This window comes from Macaca fascicularis, chromosome 8 (genome assembly GCF_037993035.2).
Source record: "Macaca fascicularis isolate 582-1 chromosome 8, T2T-MFA8v1.1".
Classification (NCBI taxonomy): Eukaryota; Metazoa; Chordata; class Mammalia; order Primates; family Cercopithecidae; genus Macaca; species Macaca fascicularis.
In genome coordinates, this window is record NC_088382.1 from 7,117,779 (window position 1) to 7,139,920 (window position 22,142).

General features: G+C 38.5%; 1 protein-coding gene across 7 annotated transcripts in view; it reads left to right on the forward strand.

The window, feature by feature from the left end:
* AGPAT5 (1-acylglycerol-3-phosphate O-acyltransferase 5) overlaps positions 1 to 18,373 on the forward strand; it is a 51,953-nt gene extending 33,580 nt beyond the window's left edge. For 6 of the 7 annotated variants that reach the window (XM_065518734.1, XM_065518735.1, XM_065518737.1 and 3 more), the window contains 3 exons: positions 7,662 to 7,820; positions 13,785 to 13,908; positions 15,888 to 18,373. In XM_065518734.1, coding sequence (XP_065374806.1) covers positions 7,662 to 7,820; positions 13,785 to 13,908; positions 15,888 to 16,113 — 509 coding nt within the window. In that variant the 3' untranslated portion in view covers positions 16,114 to 18,373. Of the gene's footprint in view, positions 1 to 7,661; positions 7,821 to 13,784; positions 13,909 to 14,489; positions 14,717 to 15,887 lie in introns of those variants that run through there. The other variant, XM_074000215.1, reaches the window with a different exon arrangement.
* The last annotated feature ends 3,769 nt before the right edge of the window (positions 18,374 to 22,142 follow it).

The following is a 22,142-nucleotide window of genomic DNA, read 5'->3' on the forward strand; positions in this document are numbered from 1 at the left end:
TGAATGTATTCATTCCTTGAATTAATGTACATATTATCTCTTAGGAAATGAAGTTTCTTCTCCTTAATTCACTTGCATGCTATTATTACATATATCTGAGAAATTGAGTTCAAGTGCTTGTTACGATACATATTCTTGTGCCATGGATTTATTTAAAATCTATCTAAGAACATGATTATGTAGATGGAAGCTTTTTCTACAGTGTAGGTTATGTGTAATGGAGCTTCTGTTTTGTAAGTTGACAGACGTAAGTTGGAGTCCGAACTTGGACTTTTATTAGCTGTATGGTTGCACCTTGCAAGTTGTGTAATGATACTGAGCTTGCTTCTTCATCTCTTAAAAGAACATATGCCTTGTAAGTAGATCTAAATCTGTGTGAGAATTAGATTAGAAAATATGTCAAGTTTCTAATGGAGAAGTTACACAAAGTTGGCTCACAGTGCTTGGAAGCTATTAATGTCCTCAATAATGGTAATGTTCTTAATATCCATATTTTAGAAAATTGGATAATTGATACACCAATAAGTTATGCAATTTAACCAAATTGGGAAGTATAGAGAAAACAGTGGCTATGCTATGTTCTTAGAGGTGTCTTTGAAGCTTGACTGTGATTTAGTATGTGATCTCCAAATGTTGATAGTCACTTAACTGAGCAAATACCTTGTTTGTGACATTACGCCAGGGCCTGTGACAGTGTCATCTAATGGAACTTTCTGCAATAATGGTGAAGTTCTTTATCTGTTCTGTCCAGTGTGCTGGCTCCGACCAGTGTGGTTTTTGAGCATTCAACATGTAACTAGTGCATGCAATGAATTTTTAATTTTATTTAATTTTAGTTTAATTAAAAATGATAAGGGGGAACTTTTACAAGGTTCTTACAATATGACATCATTTGTAACAGTACATTTAAAAAATGCCCGTTTGTTTTTAAACACATGTCCTATTGAGGAGTGGTTCAGAATAGGAGGGTTCAGTTTGTCTCTCAATCTGTCAGCTCCCTTTTGACTTTCACTGCTTCCTCTGTCTAGTAGACATCACGTTCTGTCATTTCAGTTGCTCTTTTGCAACGCCATTATCTCTGTTGCCCTTTTCCCATTTATTAAACAGAACAAAATAAAAACCCCTCTCTCTCAAATTTATGTTTTCCTCTTCCTAGCACCCACTTTTCCCCCTTTCCGTAACAGCCAAAGTCTTCTGAATCTGTAGTCTACCTTTGTTGTAAGCACTGTTTTCAGTACTCACTCTGCCCTCAATTTGTTTTGGTCTGATCTGAAATTCTCTCCCTAGACTTCTGTGGGGCTGTTCGTTATCCTCCCAACTCTCTGGTGATTACTTCCTAGCCTTCCAGCCTCTTTCTGCTTTTTTCCCTGCTTCATGTGTTACTTCCAATGTCAGGTTTTGGTCTTTTATTAATTTCACTTTTCGTTTCTCATGGTGGTCTTCCTCTAAATCCATGGCCTGAGCCACTGTTTACTTGACTGGTGGTGACTCACAAAAGCTTCCTCCCCTCCATATCTCTCTGCCTAACTCTAGACCCATTTGTACAATTGTCCACTAGAGAGCTTCGTTTGACTGGCCCAAAGGGATGTCTCAAACTCAGCATATTGAAGATAGAATTTATCCTTCCATGCATACACTCATATTTCTTGTCTTGGTAACTCCATCATTCAGTTTTTTTGCCTAAGTTTTATTCACAGAAAGAACAAATTGATAGCAGTTGCATACCTCTTATAGGAAACTTAGACATGGAGGAAGAAGCTGTTCATACGGGGTCTTGCAGAAGTGCAGGCACTGCGGTAATATTTCAGCTTTTCTCAGCTGTATGAAGGGTTTTGTTTTAACTCATTTTCCTTGGTATTGTTTTAGATATTTGGCTTTCTAGTGGTTTTAAGGAATTTGGAATTAAATGTATCTTAATCTGCTACCTGAACCCATTAAAGTGGGCCCCTATGGTGGTTTTTTTGTTGTTGTTTTGTTTTGTTTTTAACTGCCATGGTTAAAACCATAGTAGCTAGCGAAGGTGACATACTTAAGCTTTTTGAACTCTCATAATAGAAAACAGAAATGTAATGGTGTGTCTATAACGGCAAACCATATATCTAGAATTTGCATGTTATTCATAGGATGAATAACACTGGCGATTATAGAGATTCGAGAGTCCTTTCAAAACATGAGAACAAAGGGAATAAGCTACAAAGCAATTTCTTTCTTTGTAGACAACTGAATAAACATTATTTTTATGTCTCAAACATCATATGAACAAATTTAGTTGGCAAATAGCAAGCTAATAATAATTTATAATATAGGATATTAATATACTTAATATTGCAAAAGTGCTTCCTAATTAGTAAGAAAAGACATAAACCAGAAAAATGGGAAAAGGGCATGAATAAGAAATTCAAGATATACAAATGACCCACACACTTGAACAAGTATTTCTTCTTTCTCATAATCAAAATAGAAATTAAATTAATACTTTGAAGCCAACTTCTGAAAGTCAGCATAGCAAACAAGAAAGCTAGTGCTCAGCTCTGGGTGGTAACGGCACTCTCACCCTTAAGAAGGGGTATTTGCTTCCTATGGCTGCTCTCAGGAATTGCCACAAACTTGGTGGCTTAAAACACCACACATTTCTTCTCTTACAGTTGAGAAGTCTGGAAAGGGTCTCGCTTAGCTGAAGTCAAGGTGTTGGCAGAGCTACAGTCCTTTGTGGAGGCTCCTGGGGGGAGGCCCTGTTCTCTTGTGTGGAGTCCTGTTCGTGGCTGAATGCTCTGCTTTCACCACCTTGAAGTTCGTCTGGAAATGGCACTGGGTCGCCCACACCACGGAGCTGACTCTGGTTCTCCCTCCTCCTCACTTGCTCTGAACCTGTGTTTTTGGCTCATTTCTAACCTGTCTTTTCTTGGCCCTTCTGCAGCTCTTGTCTGCCCCAGCCCTGGGGTCTGCCCATCCCAATGCTGGGCTGTTCTGTTCCTGCCCTGCCTTTCCTCAGCCCTTGGCAACCCTGTTTGTTTTTTCCCTTCCTTAGCAGTGGAGAACATTATAAGATCAATGCTGACTGCCTTCTGCAGCCAAGCCAGGCCATTTCATTTCAGCCCAGCCAAGTCTGTGCGGAGCAGTTTTTATTTTTCTCCTTTTGACTACTCTTATGGTTTTCATGGATTTTTTTTCTCCTCACATTCAAGGATTTTTTGCCTTCAGAAAGTAATGTTTCTCTGGAAACAGTGTACCCAGTATCCCTTTTGATTTCAAAATCTTAATGTGGACTCTCTTGACTTGATTTCTTTGGAAGAAACTGATGAAGCTGCCATGTCTAAGAAGAAAACTTTGGAGAAAAATTTTCTTCTTAGACATGGCAGCGTCAACAGTTTCTAAGCTCTTGATTCCATCTACCCTATCTCCATCATTGTGTCAGTCAGCCTTACTTCTCTGCTGGGATTTCTCCCAGCTTGCAAATATACTCCCATTCTGAAATAACTAAGTCTGTAGCTGTGCAAAGAGAAGTTTGGGCCCCTTGCTTTCTTGTATTTGACTCCATCCAGTCTCCAGAAATGTATCCCACTTCTGACTTACCAGTGACCTCCAAAGCATCATATGATTTGTGTCAGTTGTCATATTTGTTAACTTTCAGCATTTTTATAACTTTATAACCAGAAAACAATTTTAACTTTATTGTAGAAATAAACAACGGAGTATTATTTTTCTTTATGAAGATAAATATCACCTCCTCTTCCTTTAAACATTCTCTTCCCTTGGTGTTTGTATTACATTGGTTTCCCCCCTTTTTTTTATTTCCTGGCTTGTCCTATTCCCTGTTATTATTTTTACCTTTTTTTTTTTTTTAATATGGATGTTTCCATAGTCTGTATTTCTTGCCTTTTCATCTTCTGCCCTTTATTATTCTCAGCCACTGCCATTACTTCAGTTATCCATTCCCACGATTTCCACATGCTTAGCTTTGGTTGATTCTTGCCATTTTACAGACCATATTTCCAACTACTTCTAGAATGTTTTGTTACTTCAACCTCAGTATGCCCAATTTGAACTCATCTTCTCTCTCCCCCCTTTCTTCCTTCTTTCTTTCACTCTCTCTCCCTTCCTTCTTTCCTTTCCTCCCTCCCTTTCTTCCTTCCCTCACTCGTTCTCTCTTGCTTTCTCTCCTTCTCTGTTTCTTTCTGTTTTCTTTCTTTATTCTCCTCCCTCCCTCCCTTCCTTCTCTCGCCCGCTCCCCAACTCCCAGGCTAAAGCAGTCCTCCTGAGTAGTTAGGACTGCAGACACACACATGCCACGGCGCCTAGCTCAATGTTCTCTTTCTTTCCCTGCCTGCTGCCCTCCCACTTCTCTCTTTGCATGGCAGGGGCGTGCACGCCGGCATGCTCTGCATGTCTTCCTCCTGGCCGTTCCCCATCTAGTTATGGCGTGGCCTTGTCTATGCCTTCTGGAGCAGAAGCCTAGTTATTGTTTTTCTCCTTTTCCCCTGTGACCACGTTCAGTCAGTTGCTGATTCACTATATATTTGGTGTTCACTTTATTACATTTTATCTTTTCAGTTTTCACTGCTTCATTCCTAATTCAGGACTTTGTTGCTTTATGACTGAATGTCCAAAACTCTTTGTGAAACTTAGAACTGTTATTCTTTGCACCTAGATTCAGTCTGTTCTTTGGCCTCCAATCCTTGTGCTCCTACAGATCAGTGTTTATTCTGAAGCTTACAGCAGTGTGACCTGGTGTGTTTGTCACACTTAGCCCCTCCTGCTCTGCACAAGTGCTCCAGAGGCCTCCCGGGTCCCTGCTTCTGTACCTTTGTTCACAAGTCCTTCTGCCCGCCGTTGTGTGCTGTATACCTCCACGTTGGCGTCTCTCCAGTGTGCTTTTCCCTGAAGCTTTCACCAATCAGATATGTGTGATTTCAAAAAACCCTGAAGTATGAGTAATATTTTTACCTTCTGAGAATATCTTCTATCTCTTTTAAGACATTCTGTCATGTCCTGTAGCTATTTAAATTTTTTTATTGTCTCATTAATCTTTAACTGATTTATAGTTTCAGAATAGTATCTTATTAATTATGGCATAGAAAAATACTGAACCAGACATTATAAGGTCTTTCTAGCTGTGTGACTTTGAGCAAGATTTTCTCTCTCTGAGCCTCAATTACTTAATTTCTGAGAATCAAGTGAGATAATATATATTAAATACATTGCAGACTAAATTCTGTGTATAAATGTAAAATTCTCTACAGGGATCATTAAAGTTTTTTTGTCCAGTGTATTTTCATTTATTCATAATGTTTCCAAAATGTAATACTAACTGCAAAATTTTAGTTATACTCAACCAGTACCGCAAATGACCCTTAGGGAGAAACTCAGTCAAAGGGTATGCTAGGCCGTCGTTAGCATTAAATAGAAATTCAGGAGCTCTGGAGAGGGAAACAGGGCAAAGCAGGTATCAGAACAGACACTAGATCGTGACCAGGAAGAAGTAACTGAATAGCTACCACATTTCTCTGTTTGGGCTCAGGCCTTTATGTAGTTCCCTGGAAAGTAGTCAGATCTCAATATGGTTGGCTCAAGCTAGAGCAGTTAATTAAGAATATGTCATTATTTGGGTTTCTCTCTATCGAAATTCTAATTGGCCTCGATATTATTACTATAAAATTGTTTTTGTTTTAACTCTTATCACTGTTGAGAGTTGGTGACCGCTTGGTCAGAGGTTGTAAATAATTCCCCGTGTGGACTAGAGTTTATTATGAGCTCTGGTTTAGAAATGGAAAGTGACTTCGGAGTTATCCAAGAAGGGCCAGGTTTTATTTGTTTTAATAGTAAAAGCTTCTCATATGATTCTAACCGTTGGAAATTAATAGACCATTTGTTAATAAATCCAGGAAAGAGTTTGCTGTGGTTTATTTTTTTCTCACCTCACATATTGGCACCTCACTGAACCCACTTTTTGAGCTTCAGTTCCCACCACTGCACTGAAAATATCGATCAAGATGTCGTGGACCCTCCATTGTGCCTGGGAGTCATGTCTCAGTTCTGGGCCTTTCAAGTGTCTTCCAGCAAACGCAGCTGAGCACTTTGCTCTTCCTGAGCTGTCTTCTTCTGGCGCACCTGTGTCACCACCACAGTCCCCTTGTTTTTCTTCATCTTCATTGGCTATTCCTTTTCAAGAGTTGGATACTAAAACCTGGACTATGTAGGATTTGGATTTGATACAGAGAATTTGATACAGAAAATGTTTGGAATAATTGAAGCTATTCCCAGTGTATTCCTTCATTAGAAGATTTTTTTTTTAGTTTTGTTTACATATCATTAATGGCTATGATTCATGTCACAAAGCTATTTTTTTTAAACTTTCATGATAATTCATTTCCCTTTATGTTTTAAAAATACTACCTTTCTGTCTTTATTTCCCTACTAACTTACTTGGATTCTAGTAATTAGTTGTTTTAGTGAACACCACAGAGTGATGTTTTGAAACTTTGGACTTCATAAAGTTGGATGAGCTCCAGTAGCAAAGAAGGAAGTGTTAACTAGTTTAATTGACAAATAAATGCTTCCCAGCTTGGTATGTGATTGAGATTTTTGTTGTAAGTTCGTGAATCAGTTTAACTGCCCCTGCCCTGGGGACTAAAGTCAGATATGTGCTTGTGGGAATCTTTGTCTTTCCCACACCACCCTGCATTTTAAAAACTCTTGTGTGGGACAGTCCCACCATGTAATAGCTGTTCTTCCTTACTCAGCTGCTTTCCCTGGAGAGAGGCCAGTAGAAAATCTAGACTAGTTTTGTGTAGTCTATTTTCATGTCACTTATTGAGAACTACTGTTTTCTGTTACATTGTCAGTAAATATTTTAATCAAGGAAAAGGGAGGTAATAGGAAGGAGAGGAGAACAAAATCCTTAACCCTAGTAGGAACCTGATGAATGCAATTTGTTCTGGATAATTGCAGTAGTCCCCCAGCTAAAGAACCTTTTAAAAATATGTCAGATATAGCCAAGAGGAATGAAATCGTATGTTCATGCAAAAGCTTGTTCACGTGCAGCCTTCATTTGCAGTTCCTATGAATGTTCATGGCAGCATTATTCATAATAGCCAAAGTCTGGAAGCAACCCAAACATCCATGAAGCAATGAATAGGTCAACAAAATGTGATCTGTTCACAAGACGGAAAATTACTCAGCCGTAAAAAGGAATGAAGCACTGAGACCTGCAGCCACACAGATGAACCTCAGATCCATGCTGAGTGAAAGAAGCCAGACACAGGAGGCCATGTGCTGTGTGACTGTATTGCTAGGAAATCTTGAGTCACCATGGGCAAGTTGCTATCACCTTTGTTCAGTGGCCAGAAGCGAGGGCACTGATATTTACCCTTGCCAGGGTTTACTAGATTGAAGCGTTTCCAGTAGGCCATAAACTTCCAGCATGGTGACTTGTACATGTAGATATTTGATCAATATATAGCAAATGAATATTGATTTAAACAGAAAAAGGCAAGTGAGAGTGCTTTCTAAACTTAAAGCCCTAAAGATAGGAGGTTGTGGCATTAATAGATTCTGGTGTGTTTATTTGAGGGAATTTAAAAATAATGTAGATGTTCAACAATATATTTTATTGTGGAGGTGTTGTGTAACTAATGACAACATGGAATTGACTTCTCTTCTAGGCCTTGCAGTATTAAAACATGTGCTGACACCACGAATAAAGGCAACTCACGTTGCTTTTGATTGCATGAAGAATTACTTAGATGCAATTTATGATGTTACGGTGGTTTACGAAGGGAAGGACAATGGAGGGCAGCGAAGAGAGTCACCGACCATGACGGGTAAGTGTGTTCATGCACCTGAAATGCCTGCCACGCGATGTATATGGTGCATACATATGTTTATGTAGAATTGAGTTTTGCAAAGTAGGTTAAGTGAACTTTTTTCCTTCATTACATTTACCCGGTGTATTTTTCAAGATGTTATTAAGATGTAACAGTTGAAATTTCATTAGTCCTGCAAAGTGCGGTGTTTCTTGGCTGTCGTATTAGTCCTGTGGACTAACCAGTTATCGTTAATCCGGCCTCTTTCTACTCAGAGTTCACACATACAAATGGAGCGCTCTGTAAAGGGGAGGAAGGCGTGAAGAAGGAGCACGCCCCTAGCAGTACTGAGGTGCACATTATTAGTGCTGCCCTTTTGCTGTATTTTTCATAAAATATTTATGAAATTTGGTGTCATTGTGACAAGAAGAAATACAGTTAAGTGTGACCTTTTTTTTTGTCAAACATGTTAGGTTTTAAGAACCTTTGAGCTATTGTCAGATATATTCTTATTCTACCGTCCCTCCCTTCTTATAAAAAAGTGGCATATTAATATTTTTCTCTTTTAAACTATTGAAGGAGTTATTTACCTATTTTTGCATTTGAAAACAAGACATTTAGTTGTTCAGCAAGATTGTCATTAGTTTATTAAACATAGTTTAAGATTAAACAAGTGTTTATAACCAATGAAAAACAGATAGACTCCCCATAATAACTTTGTTTAAATGCTGCTACTTTTATCATGTCCCCTCCTGTCTAAGAACCCGTTGGTTCAGCAGAGTTCATGGGTAATGCCAGCCTCTATAGCCTGCTTTCAGAGGACTGTGTTCCAGCCTTGAGCTCTGCCTTGCCTTCGCCTCGTCCTGCACTGTGCCGTGAAGCCTCTGCCATGGTGAACCTGGCTGACTGAGTCCTCCTGCACCTCATGCATATTCAGTAGTCAAAGACTTTGTGTGGCCAATCCTGCTTTCCACAGGAAACCACCCTCTCTTTTGTTGCCCTCATCCAAGCCTACTGTTCCCCCAGAGTGATAGGTGGCGCCTTTCCCAGCATAGCACTGTGCCTTCTACCCCTGCTCTCGCAGTACTGCTGTGGCACTGACGGCATGTGTTACAGTGCTGGCACTTAGCACAGGGCTCTGTCTTTCTCTCTTCCCAGCTGCATCGCAAGTGCCTTGAGGAATCCAAAACCCTCTTTGAGTTGCATTGCCTGGGTTCCAACCTCCCGCTGCCCTGCTTATCCTCTGCTACATGTGAGCTGACTGTGGCTTTGGGGTGGTCACTGCCTCTGTGTATTCATTACAAATTGTGTCTCTTTTCGAAAGGTTGACCTTTCTGACACCCAGATACCAAAAAGAAAATAAAATCTTACCACTTCAGTCAAGGATAAAGTATTTCTGAATTAAAGGAAAAATACACCAGAGTAAAATCAGGATTGAAAGACAAACTGGGAAATTATTTGCAACTTAGATCATAGAAAAGGGGTCATTTCCTTCATGTATAAAGTACACTTACAAATTGATAAGAAGATGACTGATAACTAGAAAGAAAAATGGGTAAAGGACAAGAACAGACATTTTACATTTAACCTCATTCATAAGATAAGTGCAAATTAAAACTACAGGGGATACCTTTTTTTTTTTTTTAATCCATTAGATGGACAAACATCCCAAGGTTTGATCATAGGCTCAGTGGGTGAGATTAAAGTATTAACAGCCATTTTTATACTTTGCTGTTAGGAATGCAATATAGTATAAATCTCTGTAGAAGTTGCTTTGGACATTTATCTCAGATATACAAATGCATTCACATTTTAGATTTAGCATTCCCACTTTCTGAGATATTATGCTACATGTATACCTGTGCACATAAGACATAATAATAACACATTTTTCCTTTTAGTGTGTTGCTTTTAACCCGTAGCTTGAAAAACCCTGCTTTCATTGTTTTTTTGTTTTCTGTCACTGACTCAGCCCTGCTTTCAGTTGTTTATATGAATTGATGGGTGTTCTGGTCTGGTTATAATCTACTTTAGATTAATAGTCACTTTAAATTATATGAAATCTGGTATAAGTTGTGTTAGGTATAAAATTCTGTAACTTGGAATACTCTAAGTACTTTGTGGCCAATTTCATTAGTATTAAATGTTATCTATATATAGCAGGCGATTTAATATTCATATTTTATGGTGCAATTAAGAAATAATATTTTTCATGAAGTTGTTAGATTGTTGATGTGCTGTGGCCCAGTGTTTCTCAAAGCATTCTGGGGGATCACTGTTTGTCAGTATTAGCTGCAGTGATTGTTGAACATGCAGAGCCTCTGCTCCACTCCACGTTGCTACCAGGACGCTCTACAGGGAAGCGGTAGAAGCTGCAGTGCTAACAAATGCTACAGGAATTCTTGCGGTCACCTCCATGAGGTCTCATGTTGAAGAGAGAGGCAGCCAGTAGTGTCCCTTGTCCTTCCCGTTTTATGGTGTAAGTTTCATTTTAAGGGAGGTATAAATCAAAGCCCACCTGGGCATTCTCGCATGGTTCACTCCTTCTTGTCATCATGGAAGATGTCATTGCGGCAGAGATGAGACAAGGTAGTTTGATTACTATTGATTTTTTTTAAATTATATTTCTGAAATGGCTGGTGTCATATAATAAACTGTGTGCTTAAGGACAACATTTGATATTCTATTTAAGTATTGTGTGTGATCCTAGTTAAGTTTTTTCTACCAGTATTTTCATATTACAACATATATACTCTCCATGTCTATTCATATTTTTATATTTAAAAACATGGAGGCCAGGCGCAGTGGCTCATGCCTGTAATCCCAGCACTTTGGGATGCCAAGGCAGGTGGATCACAAGGTCAGGAGTTCTAGACCAGCCTGGCCAACACGGTGAAACCCCATCTCCACTAAAAATACAAAAATTAGCTGGGCACAGTGGCAGGCGCCTGTAATCCCAGCTACTTAGGAGGCTGAGGTAGGAGATTCACTTGAACCCGGGAGGCAGAGTTTGTAGTGAGCTAAGATTGTGCCACTGGACTGTAGCCTGGGTAACAGAGCAAGAATCTGCCTCAAAAAAAAAAAAAAAAAAAAAAAGTGGATCAGGGAAGAGGGGATTACAGATAACCCAAAAGAAGAAGAAAAAATCTCCACAAGTTCACCTGTCCAGCTGTAACCCCAGTTAACAGTTTGGATATTTTCCTTTAAATCCTCTTTTTTATAATGTCTGTATATTGGAGAGAGTATGTGCCTTTATGTGTTTTTTAAAGATGAGATTGTGTGTGTGTCTATAGCTCCTGTTCTTCATATTTTCTTGTGTGTCATAAACAGCTGTGCATGTCAGTATATATACTTCCATAACTTTTTTTTTAAAGGCTATATAGTGTTCATTGATGTGATTTAACAGCAGTTATCTACCCAGCTTCATCCTGTTGGTTATGGGTCCTGTGTGTTGCCTTCAGAGCAAATGGGACTTGGTTTCTACAGCAAATAGACCTGTAACCCATACGAATACTTGGAAGACTTTCTGTATTACCCAAGCATATCAGTGTACTTTAGTGCCTACTAGAAATTTATAGGTAGAAAAACAGTTATACCTTAGAGTATTTTTTCCTAGATTCCCTAAGGTGCTATAGGGTAATTTTTACTCATGTAATATGAACTATGCTTCAACTAAGATAGCTTTTGCAAATGTGGATATATAAGTACTCTATTAAATCTATAGGAAGTATTTATGCCACTTATTTCCTGCCTTCAGTGTTAGAACCTCCTAAATGTCATTTGACATTGAACTGCTTTCCACTTTGTTGCCTGCTCCTCTCATAGTCCCTATCTGGGTCCTGAACCTTGGGGACTTGGCTATTACAGCCCCACCATGCCTACGCTGGGCCTTGGTCCTCTCTGAGACTTAGTTTCTTCATCTTACAAGGAAATAATAACAGCCCCTGCCTGCGTAGAATTGCAGAGATTGAATGAAATAATCAACGTACTCAAAAGCATGCTGTAAACGCATTCTGAGCACATGTAAGTTTTAGGAAAAACAAAAGGACCCATGCAGATTTTGGAGTCCTTTCCTCACAGCAGCACTGCCCCTTCTTCCAAAGCTGGCGTCTTAGTAGAGGCCCTGCCACGTCCTGAGCACTGTACTCCACAAAGCTTTCTATTCCTGACATTCGAAATGCAGTCTGTTCCATCTTCCTTACAGTCTGTGTGCCAGCGCTTGAAATATTGGGTGTTTGCAGTGCTGACCAGATGATTAGTTAATTATGGAAATGTTGAGGTGGAGATCTAGACAATTCAGTGAAGGCAGGGAAATTAGTATTGGAATCTGTCTTTTTATGTATCAGAAATAGAAATAAGATAGGGTGAGAAGTAATATGTGGCTAAAACACTATAATAGCTAACACATAGTGCATACTGTGTGCCAAGCACTCCTGTAGGTGCTTGAAATCTTCTTGGAGTGACCCTTTCAGTGGTGCTAGTATTATTATCCCTGTTTTATAGACTTGGACACTTAGGCACAGAGAGGCTGACAGAGTTGCCCAAGGTTAGCCCAGAGGTGGAGACCCAGGCTGCTTGACTGCACCGTGTGTGCGCTTCCCTAGGGCGCAGTTCTGCTGCTGAAAATGCTTTGTAAGCAGTTCTTTGATTTTTCAGATGATAGTACTGTAGGAAAATTAAGACAAAAATATTGAAAAATTAAAATCTTTGTTTACTGTTTCGCACATGTGTTATTAAAGCCAGTTTACTCCTGGAAGCGTATAAGAATACAGGGTATTTTTGATCACCTAAATGCTGCATGTTACTGAGAGCTCGACACTGAAATCAAGAAGAGCAGTTGCAGAGAGTACTTAGCAAAAACGGGAAGTGTGTGGGGTTGAAAGAGCAAAGACAAGTGTTCCTCGGACAGTGGAGTGTAGGATTCATCATTTCTCAGAACACGTTTTTGAACGCGTTTTCAATTTCAGGCAAAAGGTCTCAGTGTCCCACTCGGCACACCTCCCTACCTTAGTCAGCTCTTAAATCTTACGAGTATTTCTTTGTTCTCCCAGGAACTTAAATATGTTAACATTCTTACCTTTCCACAAGGAGCCACCTACAAAGAAGGGAGTTTCTAGGCTCAAAGTTCTTTCTTGGGATAGATAATAGCCTCATCTGTTGTGCAATCGAGGCTGAAAAAGACTGTCTCCTTTTTTCAAATTAGCAAGTCTTAAAAACTACAGTTGTTTACAGGGCTCATGGCTATTCCACAGTAAGAATTTTGGTTATTTTACCAATTATATAATATGTTAAAATATGGCAGGTATCAGGAAAGCAAGGAGTAGCAATGATTAGAAACCAATGGCCAAGTTAGAGAGGAGGGGCGGTTGCTCCCGCAAGTTTGTTGTGGCTGTGTAGCAGTCAGTGACGAGAAGCTGTGTGTCAGGCGACGAGAAAGGAGTTGAGGATTATCAGGCGCCTGTGAGTGCCCAGCTGTGTGCCAGGTAAAGAGGTGCCATCGTGAACCAGACCAGCTTCCTCTCGGCCCCTGTGGCGCTCACAATCTGGTGGGGAGGCAGCAGTCACCGTGGTGACAGGTGACACACTAGGATGGGGGCTGGTGGTAGTAGGCATTTTGGAGTCCCTTCAGAGAGGTGAGTATGGACTTAGAGGAGGCTCCAGCTTCCTATTCCTGGGCTGCGTATAGCACTAAAAGTTGTCACATGAAAAATTACATTTGGTACTATTGATTTAACTTAATGACTTACGTAATTGTAGTCGACTTAGAAATTATAACATGCTCTTCTACTTCAGCTTGAAACCCCCAACCACCAGTTTATAATCCTTATTTTTTTTTAACTTTTGTTTATTTTTGCTAAGGAATCTGTACTTTTCCATCATTTCACAACTTTTTTTGTCCTATTACCTTATTTCCATTATGTTACTTTATATGACCATGAGTTCTAAAATAGTACAAAATGAATTATTTTTGTTGTTTGCTAGAATTTCTCTGCAAAGAATGTCCAAAAATTCATATTCACATTGATCGTATCGACAAAAAAGATGTCCCAGAAGAACAAGAACATATGAGAAGATGGCTGCATGAACGTTTCGAAATCAAAGATAAGTGAGTAACAACAGTTCCACCACTTCTGGAACTTCAGTTCAACTAGATTTCAGTATAGTCAACAATTTGAAACCAGTGTTAATAGTTGTATTGTCTCAAGAATACATTTTATAAATTCAAATCAAATTTTATGCGTATCTGATCGTGTTTTAAACTTGTACAAATCACTCTAAAAGAACTTGTTACAATGGGCCCATCTACTTTCATTGATAGTATTTCTTTGACAATACTACATGATAACATAGCAAATTAAATTAAAAACAACAACAAACACACAAAAAAACTTTTCAGTGTCAGATACCCGGACCTACCTCTCAGGTCACATAAAGTGGTGTTACTGTGTGAGGACAGCTGCTGGGCCGGTGTGCACAGAAAAGCAAGGGAGGGGAAGAGGACTGTGCTGACTTGCAGGCAGACATGACGCTGTTATATTGGAAATAGAAGGGGCAGTTGGCAGGGTTATATCCACAATGTCTTCTGTGGTTAATTATATTCAGAAATTTTAGCCAATTGTTTTATTCTCTTAATATATATTTTCTTCTCAAGAAACTATCATTGTTCTTCTTTTCCTTGTTTTACAGTGAAATGTTTTTAATTAACCCTCCTGGATTAACTTTACTAGGTGAAAATGATTAAAAGTGTGATAGGTTAAAAATGAAACTTTAAGCTTCTATTTTTCGTTGACTCTCAAGTGTACATGATGTAATTTATTAAGCCAGCCATTCAGGACCACTTTGGCCATGGAAGAAATTTAAAAGTAAGATCTGCATGTATTGACATGAAAATGTGTTCTCAGAAAAAAGACAAATGTATTTAACGTGCTACTTATTTTATAAGTATTTATAAATATTTAGAATGAGTCTGGACAATGATTATCGCTACGGTGTGTGATTTATAAAGCAATAGAGGTGCTTTTCCTTTCAGTATTTTTGTGTTTTAGATTATTATGTTGGGTATGTTCTGCTATTATAACTTTACAAATCTTATGTAAGATGGTAAAATGAATTACTATGCTGTTTTCCTTCTTTCACCTGCCTTTCTAATTCCATGGGAATAAAGGTGTTTTTGGGACAGACCAGGTGCAGTGAGCAGTCCATATCCATGGATTCCACATTCGTGGATTCAACCAAGCACAGATCAAAAACACTCAGAAAAAAAGGGGGCTGACTGTGGTGGCTCATGCCTGTAATCCCAGCACTTTGGGAGGCTAATGCGGGCAAATTGCTTGAGCCCAGAAGTTCAAAACAGCCTAGGCAACATGGCAAAACGCTGTCTCTACAGAAAATACAAAAATTAGCCAGGTGTGCACCTGTAGTCCCAGCTACTCAGGAGGCCGAGGTGCGAGGATCTCCTGAGCCTGGAAGGTTGAGAATGCAGTGAGCTATCGTTGCCCCACACTCCAGCCTGGCAACAGAGTAAGGCCCTGTCTCAAAAAAAAAAGGATTTGGGAGGATGTGTATATGTTATATTCAAATACATGCCATTTTATTCATATATCTGGGACTTGAGCATCCTTTGATCTTGGTCTGTGCTGGGTATCCTGGGACCAGCCTCCTGTGGATACAGAGGGACCGCTGTCTAAGAACCGCTGGTCCTATCTTTGACTTCTGGTGGAATAGGAGCTCCACATAAAAAGGAGGAGAAGCTGCAGCGGGTTATTAGCCATTTGTGAGTCAGGTCACTGTAAAACTTTATAGATCAAAAGTTTAAAAGACAAAAAGCATTCTCATAAAATGGCTTAAAACCACCTGTTGAAATATTACATATATAATTCATGTATACTAGTCATAGAGCATATTAAAGATATTTTAAAAGACTAGAAACTTCTATTAATCCAAATTTCTGGATGTTTCCTTATTCATCCTTATTTTCCAAGGACCTGCATAACTTTTCCAGCATGTAATAGCTACCTAATTGATATTTTTTGAATTGAAATACTGAAGTGACTAAAATCCAAACCTTTTTCATTCTGGCCATAGGATGCTTATAGAATTTTATGAGTCACCAGATCCAGAAAGAAGAAAAAGATTTCCTGGGAAAAGTGTTAATTCCAAATTAAGTATCAAGAAGACTTTACCATCAATGTTGATCTTAAGTGGTTTGACTGCAGGCATGCTTATGACCGATGCTGGAAGGAAGCTGTATGTGAACACCTGGATATATGGAACCCTACTTGGCTGCCTGTGGGTTACTATTAAAGCATAAACAAATAGCTGTCTCCAGACAATGGGATGTGCTACATTGTCTATTTTTGGCGGCTGCACATGACATCAAATTGTTTCCTGAATTTAATAAGGAGTGTAAATAAAGCCTTGTTGGTTGAAGATTGGATAAAATAGAATTTGTGACGAAAGCTGATATGCAATGGTCTTGGGCAGACATACCTGGTTAATACAACTTTAGCACCGGGGCTGCTGGAATGGTAAAAGCTAAATGGAGTTTCTCCTACTCTGTCCATTTCCCATGAACTAATGACAACTTGAGAAGGCTGGGAGGATTGTGTATTTTGTAAGTCAGATGGCTGCATTTTTGAGCATTAATTTGCAGCATATTTCACTTTCTCTGTTATTTTCAGTTTATTACAACCTGACAGCTCTAAGGTCTTATTACTAAAGTATTTAGTATCTTGCAGCTAGCTAATATTTCATCTTGTGCTTATTTCTACAAGTCAGTGAAATAAATTGTATTTAAGAAGTGTCAGGATGTTCAAAGGAAAGGGTAAAAAGTGTTCATGGGGAGAAAGCTCTGTTTAGCACATGATTTTATTGTATTGCGTTATTAGCTGATTTTACTCATTTTGTATTTGCAAAATAAATTTCTAATATTTATTGAAATTGCTTAATTTGCACACCCTGTACACACAAAAAATGGTATAAAATATGAGAAAGAAGCTTAAAATTGTGATTCTGATTCATTATAGCAGAACTTTAAATTTCCCAGCTTTTTGAATATTTATGCTATTAGTACTCCCCTATGTCTGTGCCATAAGTGCTTGAAAACATTAAGGTTTTCTGTTTTGTTTTTTTTTAATATCCAAATAGTCAGTGTGCACCTTGGTTGGACCCCAAGTTCACAAGATTTTTAAGGTGACGAGAGCCTGCAGACATTCTGCCTAGATTTACTAGCATGTGCCTTTGCCTTCTTCTCTTTGATGGAACAGGATGTTCAGAAGTCACGTTTCTGTGATGTGGTGGATTCCCACTGGGCTCTGGCCCTTTTCCTTTGGATCCCGTCAGCGGTGCCGCTCAGCGGCTTGCACGCAGACTTGCTGGGAAGAAATGCAGAGCCAGCCTGGGCTGCCCACTTTCAGAGCTGACCTCTTTAAGCCCTTGTGAGTGGGCTTCACCAGCTACTGCAGGGGCATTTTGCATTTGTCTGTGTCAAGAAATTCACCTTCTCAAGCCAGTGAAATACAGAATTAATTCATCAGGACTGAATGAATTTGTTTATTTCCCATTAGGTTTAGTAGAGCTACACATTAATATGTATCACCTTAGAGCAAGAGCTTTGTTCCAGGAACCAAATCACAATTTTCAGCCATGGAACAATATATCCCATGGGAGAAGACCTTTCGGTGTGAACTGTTCTATTTTTGTGTTATAATTTAAACTTTGATTTCCTCATAGTCCTTTAAGTTAACATTTCTGCTTACTGCTACTGGATTTTTGTTGCAAAAATATATCAGTGGCCCACATGAAACATACGAATTGGATCATGATAAGCAAAATGAAAGAAATAATGATTAAGGGAGAATCAAGTGACTGTGTTACACTGCTTCTCCCAGGCCAGAGAATAAACTGTTTCAAGCATCGTCTTTGAAGAGTCGTGTGATGTGAATTGGTTTAGAATGGATGCACACATCCATGCACACTCAGGATACAGTTGGCCTAATCATCAGTGGGGCATGGGTAAAACTTAAGAAAAGTTTCCTCATGCCAAATTCTAATTTTCTCTTACCTGTAAAGTAAAATTTAGATCGATTCCATGTCTTTGTTAAGTACAGGGATTTAACATATTTTGAATATAATGGATATGTTCTAAATTTGAACTTTGAGGGGCAATACTATTGGAATTATGTGGATTCTAACTCATTTTAACAAGGCAGTCTGACCTGCATAAGATCACTTGAATGTTATGTTTCATAGAACTATACTAATCTCACAAACGGTCTATAAAATATAGTAGTTGAAAAATTTTTTGTATCAAAATGTTTGGAAAATTAGAAGCTTCTCCTTAACCTGTATTAATTCTGACTTGAATTATTTTCTAAAATTAAGAGCCGTATACCTACCTGTAAATCTTTTCACATATCATTTAAACTTTCGTTTGTATTATTATTGATTTACAGCTTAGTTATTAATTTTTCTTTATAAGAATGCCATCGATGTGCATGCTTTTATGTTTTTCAGGAAAGGGTGTGTTTGGATGAAAGTAAAAAAAAAATAAAATCTTTCACTATCTCTAATGGCTGTGCTGTTTAACATTTTTTGATCCTAAAATTCACCAACAGTCTCCTAGTACATAAAATAGGCTTAATGACTGGCCCTGCATTCTTCACAATACTTTTCCCTAAGCTTTGAGCAAAGTTTTTAAAAATACACTAAAATAATCAAAACCGTGAAGCAGTATATTAGTTTGGTTATATACATTCATCTGTAATTTATAAGATGCATGGCCAATGTTAATTTGCTTGACAATTCTGTAATCATTAAGTGATCTCAATGAAACATGTCAAATGCCTGAAATTAACTAAGTTGGTGAATAAAAGTGCCAATCTGGCTAACTCTTAGACCATACATACTGATAGTTTTTCATATGTTTCATTTCCATGTGATTTCTAAAATTTAGAGTGGCGACAATTTTCCTTGCTATGGGTTGCATAAGCTTTATTTTTTCCTTTGTTTATAATTACATTCTTTGAATAGGTCTGTGTCAATCAAGTGATCTAACTAGACTGATCATAGATGAAGGAAATAAGGTCAAGTTCAAAACCAGCCTGGGCAACATAGCGAGAACCTGTCTACAAAAAAATGAAAAAAAATTAGCCAGGCATGATGGCAGTGCAACTGTCGTCCCAGCTACTTGGGAGGGTGAGGTGGGAGGATCGCTTCAGCCCAGGAGGTTGAGATTGCAGTGAGCCAGGTCATACCACTGCACTACAGCCTGGGTAACAGCACGAGACCCCATCTCTTAAAAAGGAAATATAGAAATATAAAATTTGCTTATTATAGACACACAGTAATTCTCAGATGTATACCACAACAAATGTGAAAAGAGAAATGTCTATCAAAGCAGTATTTTGTGTGTATAATTGCAAGTGCATAGTAAAATAATTTTTAACCTTAATTTGGTTTTAGTAGTATTTAGATTGAAGATTGAGTAAAATATTTTCTTGGCAGATACTCCATATCTGGTGGAAAGCTACAATGTCCTTGTAGTTTTGCACAGCTTGCTTTATAAACAAGATTTTTTCCCCTCCTTATGTGCCAGTTTTCATTACGAGTAACTCATACTTTTTGATTAAAGAACTTGAAATTACATTATCGCTTAGTATAATTGACATTATATAGAGACTATGTAACATCCAATCATTAGAATGAAAATTAGTACTTTGGTCAAACTAATATTTAGAACATTCACATATTTATCAAATATTCATGTAATTAACTGAATTTGAAACCTTTAATTCAACTATTATGGAGTGCTTGTACGATCACTAATTTACTCAGTTTAGAGTAGCTACAACTTTTCAATACTTATCAATATTTGATATCTTTCCCAATTTGTGTATGAAAAGTAAATCTATTCCTGTAGTGACTGGGGAGTCATACATGAGGTCAAAGACATATACCTTGTTATTATAATACGTATACTATAATAATACCTGGTTATCCTGAGCAGAAAAAAAGTTATTTTTAAGAAAGTCACTTCAAATAGAAAGCTGAAGTACTTATAATGTACTGAGGGAACGCTAATATGTGGAACAAACTTTTAATAAAATGTTTATTGATGTTGAAACAGATCAGTTTTTTCATCCGGATTATTATTGGTTCATGATTTTATATGTGAATATATAAGATATGTTCTGCAATTTTATAAACGTTCATGTCTTTTTTTAAAAAAAGGTGCTATTGATATTCTGTGTCTCCAGCAGGCAAGAATACTTGACTAACTCTTTTTGTCTCTTTATGGTATTTTCAGAATAAATTCTGACTTATGTTACTGGGATTATTGGTGCCTCATTAATTCAGCAATAAAGGAAAATATGGATCTCAAAAGTTGGTGATAAAAAGTTATTTCATATATATGTGATAAAGTTTACATGTTTTATATATATGTTATATTGCCAAATATGGCTATTAAATATTACATAATATTTTAAAGGTTCACTTTGTTGTGATACTAGACAAGCAGTGGCCTAAGCCTCTTGCGGGCATCATCTCATCTCACTGTCATCACAAACCCCATGCCACAGCGTAGCTTGACCACTAGAAGTAATGCATCTGCAGGCATACTGCCAGGTTTTGGATACTGTTTGTACCAACAGATACCTTATCAAGGTAAATCCCAGACTAAAAGAGTTGGTGCTGTGTCACTACATGCATAACTAAATACATTTCCTGCCGGGCACAGTGGCTCACGCCTGTAATCCCAGCACTTTGGGAGGCCGAGGCAAGTGGATCACTTGAGGTCAGGAGTTTGAGACCATCCTGGCCAACATGGTGAAACCCCATCTCTACTAAAAATACAAAAATTAGCCGAGCATAGTGGCGGGCACCTGTAATCCCAGCTACTCGGGAGGCTGAGGCAGGAGAATCACTTGAACCCTGGAGGTGAAGGTTGCAGTGAGCCAAGATGGCATCATTGCACTCCAGCCTGGGCGACAAGAGCGCGACTCTGTATCAAAAAAAAAAAATTCCTCTCCTGTTTGATCTTTCCCTTACCTGTAAAGAGGGGAGAATATGTATTTACTTCATAGAGTTCAGGGAAATGATTCTCACTAGTTTGAGACTCTAGGTATAAAAATACAATTTTATATAATTTCAACACCAGTGTGAGAGATTGTTCTTCCTAAACCATTTCAGTTTTATTTGCTGTCTAAAATGTGTGAACAAGTAATTGTCCGTTATTTTCTGAAGTGTTTTGGAACTCAACACTTGACTGTGAGGAGTGTTTGTTACTAAACATCTTTCTGGTTATTTAAGCTCGTGTATCTTGTGTTCTGTGAAGACATGCAGAGCTACTTTCTGTCTGGGTCACAGGTCAGTTCTTGATAATTTTCAGACAATGAACCAGTTTTCATTTGTCCATGACCACCTTTATTCTTTTTCCTCAACTGCACCCATCTTGTGAGAGGTCTTTCAGTTGATTGCAGAGAAGATGGCGGAGAAGAGCCGGAATTCCCATCCACCACCGCCATCCCAATGTTTTATCATTGGCTAGAGTGGAAAAGAGCAGTAACTACTGTGGGAGATCATTTGTTTATGTAATGGAAACAAAGATGAGGAAAGAACCTGACTTAGATCAGAGAACTGATGTATTTAGATTCTTTTTTTTTGTTTTAGACAGAGTCTTGCTCTGTTGCCCAGACTGGAGTGCAATGGCGTGATCTCAACTCACTGCAACCTCCATCTCCCTGGTTCAAGCAGTTCTCCTGCCTCAGCCTCCCGAGCAGCTGGTCTCAAACTCCTGACCTCAGATGATCCACCCGCCTTGGCCTCCCAAAGTGCTGGGATTACAGGCGTGAGCCACTGTGCCTGGCCCTATGCATTTGGATTCTTAAGGAGCACTTTCAAATTAAATATCAATTGAAGAGAACTAGAACTGAAGAATTTCTGTGTCAAACTGTTTAGCAAGTGTGAGTAGAAGCTGGGAGATGTGTCCTGGAATGAATGAATGCCATCTGTAAAATACCATACATATGTTATGATGTTATTGTTTGCTTGCCTTGGTTGATTTGGTTTTACTCTGAAATAATTTTCAATATGATCATTGGAATTTGGCCATCTAGTAGAAAGTCAGGCAAAGTTAATAGCTATCTTCCTTAAAGATTTCTGAGGTTGGGATTAAGGTAGTGTTCCCAAGGTGTTCTAAAACGGCAGCCAGAGCTGTGCACTCACTTCACAAATTTGAATTCCTGCTCTGTGTTAGGCGCTGTGCTAGGGGCTTAGCTAGCAGTTATTTCTGGAGGTTCCTGTGTATGGTGTGAAGAAAGCTTGACAAAGACTCTAGTG